This window comes from Pelmatolapia mariae, linkage group LG3_W (assembly GCF_036321145.2).
Source record: "Pelmatolapia mariae isolate MD_Pm_ZW linkage group LG3_W, Pm_UMD_F_2, whole genome shotgun sequence".
NCBI lineage: Eukaryota > Metazoa > Chordata > Actinopteri > Cichliformes > Cichlidae > Pelmatolapia > Pelmatolapia mariae.
The window spans coordinates 74,500,853-74,509,470 of NC_086229.1; the positions used below are offsets into that span (position 1 = coordinate 74,500,853).

Here is an 8,618-nt window from a genome sequence, read left to right on the forward strand (position 1 = left end):
CACCCTGATGTAGTTCTGTGATCTGTGATATACTTCTGTGAATCATTGAGGCACTGTGAGCTTGTGTGTTCTTTGTCCTCAGAATTTTCAAATAATTTGAGGTATTTTGTAATTAATAGCTATGTTGTGCTTTTGGACACACTGTCCTCAGGCTCCAGCTTTATGTTTATATGTTTTTATGTTGATGTGCTACTGTTTCTAATTGATTATATTTGATTTATATATTTAACCTATTCTGTGGTTCTTGTGCTTGTTTGGGGAACAGGATTTCATTATTTTTATCTACATTGCTGCCTGCGAAGTGACACCCTGATATAGTTCTGTGATCCCTGAAACAGCTCTGTGAATCACTTCGGCACTGTGTGCTATTGTGTTCTTTGTCCTCAGAATTTTCAAATAACTTGAGATATTTTATGATTAATAGCTATGTTGTGCCTGTACTATTTTGAACATACTGTCCACAGGCTTTAGCTTTATTTTTCTGTTGATCGTATTAAAACAAAGAAAACAATCTGAAGTTGTTGTTTTTAAATTATATATGCAATGATTTCACCAGTCTGGCCCACTTGAGAATAGACTTTTCTCCATGTGGCCCCTGAACTAAAATGAGTTTGACACCCCTGCTCTATCACAAGTCACTTAAATAAATCACTTTTAGGCATATTTGCACAGCACAAGACACTTGAATATGTGGATTGGACAACCCTGGACATTGCATTTCTTTCATTACCATTTATTACTCGTACAGCTGCTCTTATTTTTCTGTATTTATTCATATATTCTTTATATATTTTCTATATTGTGTATTTTGTGTATATTGTGTAGTTATTTTATTTTTAACTTTAATTTTTATATTTTACTTTTTTCTTTCCCGGTTAAATTTACCCTTTATTTTAATTTTCATATTAATTTCCTATCCCAGTGGTTCCCAAACTTTTTGTGCTAGGCCCCCCTTTGTTTTACAAGAAAAATGCCTGCCCCCTCCCCCCCTCCCGTGTGTGCACATGTGCAAACACATCCTCCATCAACACCCACCCATTTTTTTTGCTCCATTGCGGTTTATTTCACATCTCAAACATTTAGTAAACAATTAAGCAAATACAAGTAATCTGCAATAAATGACAGGTAGTAAGAAAGTAACTACTAAGTCTTTTACGCTACCTCTGCACCTACACAGGTATTTTTGAAAACACAGCTGTTTCATCCACACGTAAACAGCGTTTCGAATCACCGAAAACGATGGTTTTTTACAAGCTAACATCTCCAAAATGTCAGGAGCAGTTAGCCATTACAAGTGTTTGTGAACTAAAAATCATGAATGTGGGATACTGTTTGTCCGTGATTTGAACAGCCCAGCGCTGCTCCCAACAAAGGGAAAACCAATTATGTAGGGGAGGCCTACCTTGGCACTTGTGCAGGTGAAACCAAATGGCAGATGACTGTGTATGTGACAAATACAATTTGAATTTGAATTTGAATTTGAATCAAAATACATTCCAAGGGCGTAGATTTTGTTTTTGCATTGGTGGGGACGGACGAATCAACCGCACAACCCTGCCCTGTTTCTTTTTCCCCCCTTTTTGTATTTGTTTCTTGATTTAAAAAAAACAAAAAAAACAAAAAAAACAAAACGAGAAATATACTTGCCTACATATGCTATTCTACATGCTTTTAAACCATTTAAAATTACAGTTCATAGTTTTGTATGTAAATTATATAATGTTAATTTACTATTAAACAAATGACTGACTAAGTATTTAAGACTTTAGTTTACTTCGGCCATATTCCACATAAATCAAGTATCATACAAAAATAAAAATAGCTTTAAATACAGTCATGACAATAAAAGAATATGACTTTAAGGATTTAACAACATTACTTCAGTTATAGTGCACCAACATCTCTGACACATTAGCACAAAGGAAACACTGAATGACATAATGGGTTTTGTCCATAAAACTACTCATCTAAGATTACCACACAGTAATAGATCTCTCAGCAAAATTATGCAACATTTTAGGCACACTATACAAACATTACTGATGAGTCACTCATCAGTAATGTTTGTAGGGTGAGTGCATTTTTAAAAGATTTGTGCAAACTGCACTACAAGGTGGAATATATGCAAAATCATGACTACCTCATGATATTTTGTCTCAAAAATCAACCCTATGAATATGTCAGTGCCATTAGGATGAAATTAACATTTGAACCAACATTTTAACATTAGACATATAATTTTAACAGCCTCTGTAAACGAATATCCTGGCTGCTCGAGGCTGCTGTTTTCTCTGCCGTTTCAATCAAAATTAGAAATGCTACTCTGAGACTGAGATAACTAATAGTTACTGTTGTGCAGTTATTTTCCCAAACACGTTATTCATGGTTACATACAATTTTAGACTGATGTAGGCCAAAGCCTAGCATAGCCTGTAACGTTATTATGACGGACACATTTCAGGAGTTAACTTGACTTAAGTGACTTACAGGTTTCTTTGAAAAATACTTTCTTATATCCAGGTTCTTCCTTTTTGCTGCCATCCTCCTCTCCTTCTCGCAGCGCAGGCTTGCCGCTGCTAAAACTAAACAGAGCTCCCTGAAAGGCACAGCCAATCACATTGGCCATATTTGGCACATGACGTAGGACTCCAGTAAAGAACATAATTTAACTCTTTCTGTACCGCTAGGTCAATGAGATGTTGACAGATCAATTTTTTTTCCTTTCTGTCGGGTTTGTTTTTCTTTACTCAAAGATTCAATAATTGCTAGATATTGGTGGGGACATGTCCCTTCCGTCCATGCCAAATCTACGCCCAAGATCCATTCAGAGTATCACATCAGAGAAAAAGTGACCCGGACCAAACGTGTGCATATCCTCTATTCAATCCTACACCAACAGTTGATGCCACTGCTGCAGAAGCTACCAATAATACATGCAAGGGACTATCTCGGTCTGCTTTTGTAAAATGTCATGCTCTGTGGAATAAAACCAGCAGGTCAATCATGGCTTATGAGGAACGTGAGTGCAAGATGATGTTTTTTCGACCCAATCAGACTCGTTGGATCTCACTGTTCCTTGTTGTGGAAAGAAAGAAGAGAAAGGAATCAGCAATGTTTGCATAGCATTAAAGATAAAGATGTAATTTGATTGAACTTGTTTTTAAATATTAAGTTGTGATTAATGTGTGAATCCACCCTTTTTAAGTGACTTTGACTGAGACTGAAAATGTGAATATTGCTTATCAATTACTTATAATTTTACTGTCTTATTTTTCAATCATTTGCAAATCTTACAGACAATGCACAGTTATTACATTCTTGTAGAAATAGCTATGACTTATTTCTGTTTTTACACCTTTTTTAGGTTCAATCCTTCTGAAATGGGATTTGTGGTTGAGTACACTGCTGTGATGAAGCCTCTTGCCATGGCCTTTAACATCCTCCAAGGGCAATCATCTGTGCACATGGGCTTCTAGCTGCCAACACTTAACCAGTTGCTGGAGAAGCTGAGGAAGCTGGAGTCATCTTGCAAAATGCGTAGACCTCTTGTTTATGCACTGCGGGATCCAGAAACGTTTTGGAGAAATAATGAAAGACCCTGCTTGAAGCTCCAGTACTTCTACAAAGATTGAGAACATTATCACTCAGAAAAATAAAGGTGCCAACTGGAACCAAAAGTGGTTCTTTAGACTGATGCCATAGAAGAATGTTTTTGGTGCCACAAAGAGCCTTTCAAACAATGGTTCTTTGAAGAACCATTTCTTTCAGTGGTTCATTGAAGAAACTTTAAAGGTGCCTCAAAGAACCATCAAGAAATGGTTCTTTGGGCCAAAGAACCATTTTTAAAAAGGTCCATCAAATGGTTCTTTAAAAAACATTTTAAATAACCTTTTTGAAATGGTTCTTTAAAGAATAAATACGAGCACAGCATAGACATATATTAATGGTTTATTGCCATTTCGTAATGTACCAATAGACAAAAAGGCATTTTAACCCTCAGCACCACATCACTACTAAGACATGTCACATATTAGTCATTTAAACAGTAATAATTAAATATATTTGGTATACTATAAATAAATATATATAAATACTATATCTATAGACAACACAACAATTAATACATGTATTGTTTAATTAATAAAACATTAGAAAGTGATAAAAACACATTTGAAATGTGTTATGTGTTATGTAAGATAAGTTTCTTCACAGCCTTTGCACTTTCAGATACACTGACAAATCATCTCCGTGTTCACACTGGAGAGAAACCCTATGTTTGTGGAGAATGTGGCAAACAGGCTGCACACTGGAGAGAAGCCATATAGATGTGACCTGTGTGACAAAACCTTTGCTCAACTGGCAGAAGCCATTGCTGTATACACACTGGAAGCCATACTGGTGCGACAAGTGCAACTAAACCTTCACTCAGCGGTCCAGTGTTAACCACCACAGGCATCTGCAAACTGGAGAGAGACCGTTCTGGTGCGAAACTTGCGGGAAAATGTTTTTGTTTTTTTTGTTTTTATTGGCAAAACAGCCTGAAGGAGCATCAACTCACTCACACCGGGTACCCGTGGAGTCGCTGCGGGGACATGTTCCCTGATGGACGTCTTCTGTACAATCACAACCTAGGTCACAGGTGGAGAGATAAACAGGTCAAGAGAGCAATGCAAATGAAAACTGAGGCTGGGAATCAATGGTCTGCATAGAGGTTTCAGCTTTTGCTCTTGCAGCACGTGCGTACCCCCAATAATAACTGGAATGTGGGAACGACCTTCAGACTGTCTGATGACAAAACTGACCTCAGTCCAGCCCAAGCAGGAAAACGGATGAAGGGTATGGAGTTGTTTCTATGGCAAATGATTAAAATATCTTTTTTCTGCTCCTGGTTTTAACCTAAATGTTGTCATCTTAAAAAAGAAATGACTGAAACACTCTTGTGGGGCCTGTTTAGTGGACCTCTTGTTCATCGTAACTGATTTAATTTTTTCACTTTTTCTTAGTTTAAGCTTATTGTTCTAATCATTTTTGCTGCTTCAGCAGTTTTAAGTTTTATTTTCAGTTTTAGGGATTTATTTTTAGGTCTTTTTATTTTAATGATTATCTCCTTGTGTTCTTTTCTTCATGTTTGCTGTTTGGATTTGTTTAATTCATGTCTTTACCATGGGGCTTTAAATGTGCGTTTTTTTGCTTGTATTTGCCCCTGGATCAAGATGTTCTCTCTAAATAAAGGTTTTCATGCCTGACTTCTTCCTGTTTCTTTCATGCTGTATTCCACAGTCAGATGCAGGTGGCAGAAACAGAACTATCAGGTACTCCTGAGAGAACAGGGTGGAGTCTGGAGAGGTGAAGGTGACCACTATCAGAGTGGTCACTCAAGCTTTCACTGAAGCTTCAACGTGCCGGCTTACATCATCATTTATATTGAGTGTGACTCAATAAACATCTTAAAATTTTACTCACAGACTCGGGTTTCATTTTCAAATCTATTGTGTCATAAGTGATGGAGGAATAATTACTCTTTTTTTCATTTCAGTTTCCATCATGACTTTTAATTTCAAGGCTGCAAAGAAAATAACACTTCGGTCAGTGTGCTGATGTTTATATTGCTCAGTCAGTATTCATGGAAATGCTGACTAAATGCAGAAATATCAGCATAGAGCAATATATATAGACTGGTGCAACAAGTGAAAGTATATATATATATATATATATATATATATATATATATATATATATATATATATATATATATATATATATATATGCAGTGGGTCAAAAAAGTATTTAGTCAGCCACCGATTGTGCAAGTGCCCCCACCTAAAATGATGACAGAGGCCAGTAATTTGCACCAGAGGTACACGTCAACTGTGAGAGACAGAATGTGAAAAAAAAATCCATGAATACACATGGTAGGATTTGTAAAGAATTTATTCGTAAATCAGGGTGGCAAATAAGTATTTGGTCACCTCAAACATGGACAGTCCCTGGCTCCCACAGACCTGTAACGTCTTCTGTAAGACGCTTTTCTGTCCCCCACTCATTACCTGTATGAATGGCACCTGTGCGAACTCATCATCTGTATAAAAGACACCTGTCCACATCCTCAAACAGTCAGACTCCAAACTCCGCCATGGCCAAGACCAAAGAGCTCTCGAAGGACACCAGGAAAAGTATTGTAGACCTGCACCAGGCTGGGAAGAGTGAATCTACAATAGGCAAGCAGCTTGGTGTGAAAAAATCAACTGTGGGAGCAATCATCAGGAAATGGAAGACTTACAAGACCACTGATAATCTCCCACGATCTGGGACTCCACGCAAGATCTCATCCCGTGGGGTCAAAATGATCATGAGAATGGTGAGCAAAGATCCCAGAACCACACGGGGGGACCTGGTGAATGACCTGCAGAGAGCTGGGACCAAAGTAACAAAGGTCACCATCAGTAACACACTAAAACGGCAGGGAATCAGATCCCGCAGTGCCAGACGTGTTCCGCTGCTGAAGCCAGTGCATGTCCAGGCCCGTCTGAAGTTTGCCAGAGAGCACATGGATGATACAGCAGAGGATTGGGAGAACGTCATGTGGTCAGATGAAACCAAAGTAGAACTTTTTGGTATAAACTCAACTCGTCGTGTTTGGAGGACGAAGAATACTGAGTTGCATCCCAAGAACACCATACCTACTGTGAAGCATGGGGGTGGAAACATCATGCTATGGGGCTGTTTTTCTGCCAAGGGGTCAGGACGACTGATCCGTGTTAAGGACAGAATGAATGGGGCCATGTATCGTGAGATTTTGAGCCAAAACCTCCTTCCATCAGTGAGAACTTTGAAGATGAAACGCGGCTGGGTCTTCCAACATGACAATGATCCAAAACACACCGCCCGGGCAACAAAGGAGTGGCTCCGTAAGAAGCATTTGAAAGTCCTGGAGTGGCCTAGCCAGTCTCCAGACCTCAACCCCATAGAAAATCTGTGGCGGGAGTTGAAAGTCCGTGTTGCTCGGCGACAGCCCCAAAACATCACTGCTCTCGAGAAGATCTGCATGGAGGAATGGGCCAAAATACCAGCTACTGTGTGTGCAAACCTGGTAAAGACCTATAGTAAACGTTTGACCTCTGTTATTGCCAACAAAGGTTATGTTACAAAGTATTGAGTTGTATTTTTGTTATTGACCAAATACTTATTTGCCACCCTGATTTACGAATAAATTCTTTACAAATCCTACCATGTGTATTCATGGATTTTTTTTTCACATTCTGTCTCTCACAGTTGACGTGTACCTGCAAATTACTGGCCTCTGTCATCGTTTTAGGTGGGGGCACTTGCACAATCGGTGGCTGACTAAATACTTTTTTGCCCCACTGTACATACATAGAGAGAGAGAGAGATACATACATATAAACTTTACACAAAAGTGAATAAATTTGTGTTTGGTTGACTATTTCTTTGTTGTAACAGTGCTTCTTGGCAACAAATCCAACATTTATTTAACACAACAAACCAAGAGACTTATTCATTAACATGTATGCCAGTATACTATTCATGGGGTACATCGCTGCCAACAGGTAAGGAACCTTTTCTTATTTAAGGCTGTAGTTAACGATAATGTAAAAACTAGATTGAGTGGTTAACCACTACAATGTGCTCCTGAGAAAAGCATGAATGTATCCTTTTGACTTAACTGACTTCTTCAGATTAGACACCTTTGTGACTGATTAGTGAAGTTGTATTCTGCCTTCTCTTTTCTCGTCTCTCTCCAGGATCATCCATCCTTCAGGAACTCACATGCTGCAGACAGTGCAAACTGCACGAATCATCTCTGTCATCACCTGGGTTTTTCTCCTGGTTCCAACAGTCGTCTATGTTATCATTTTTTTCAGCTCCCAGGAACCTCTGACCTTTAATCCTAGCTGCTGCGTTCACCTGTTTACTCCATCAGTCAGCCTGTTGTTCAGAATTCTCCACACATTCTCTGCAATCATCTTCCTCTTGGTCTTCATATCCACGGTCTTCTTCTACTACAGCATCTTCTGCAGGGTTTTGGAGGCACAGCAGAAGCAGCTGACCTCCTCTGGCTCTGAGAAGCTGGTGAAGTATCGCAGGAACGTGTTGGTGCTGGTCAGCATCTTCTGTGTTTGTTTTGTCCCGTTTCACCTGGTTCATCTTCCCTTTACGTTTCTGTGGAGCGATGACTCAGTAGGTCCAGTATTGTTCTACCTGAAGGAGGTGACCACCATGGTGTCAGTTTTCAACATCTGCCTGGACCCTCTTGTTTACTTTTTCCTCAGCAATACTTTTGGGGAGAAGGTGAGAGCCAAACATCCGACTACAAACGAGGAGAATAAGAGCAGCAAGGACAAGCTGGACATCATTACATTAGAACAAGTGACTCAAACCAGTTAGTTGTGAGAACATTTACATTTTATGCACAGATTTCAATTCGTTTTGAGTGAGATGAAACCAGTGTCATGGACCGATATCCTCAGAAACCACAAGTCAGATATCAAAACAGAGCTAAAGACAACACAGAAACATTTCCACATGGATGGTATTGAAGATGCCATGAGTGTTTATGTTTCTAGTTTTCAGGAAAAAGCCAAATGATGATTTAGCAT

General features: G+C 38.9%; 1 protein-coding gene across 1 annotated transcript; it reads left to right on the forward strand.

Moving 5' to 3' along the window:
- The first annotated feature begins 7,545 nt into the window (after positions 1 to 7,545).
- Positions 7,546 to 8,406, forward strand: LOC134623953 (G-protein coupled receptor 87-like). The gene is made up of 2 exons (XM_063468952.1): positions 7,546 to 7,568; positions 7,764 to 8,406. Exons 1-2 carry the CDS (start codon positions 7,546 to 7,548, stop codon positions 8,404 to 8,406), a joined length of 666 nt encoding a protein of 221 aa, XP_063325022.1.
- The last annotated feature ends 212 nt before the right edge of the window (positions 8,407 to 8,618 follow it).

Coding starts and splice junctions, on each gene's coding strand:
- LOC134623953 (XM_063468952.1), top strand. CDS start 7,546: ATGGGGTACATCGCTGCCAACAG. Junction 7,569..7,763: donor GGGTACATCGCTGCCAACAG/GTAAGGAACCTT, acceptor GTCTCTCTCCAG/GATCATCCATCCTTCAGGAA.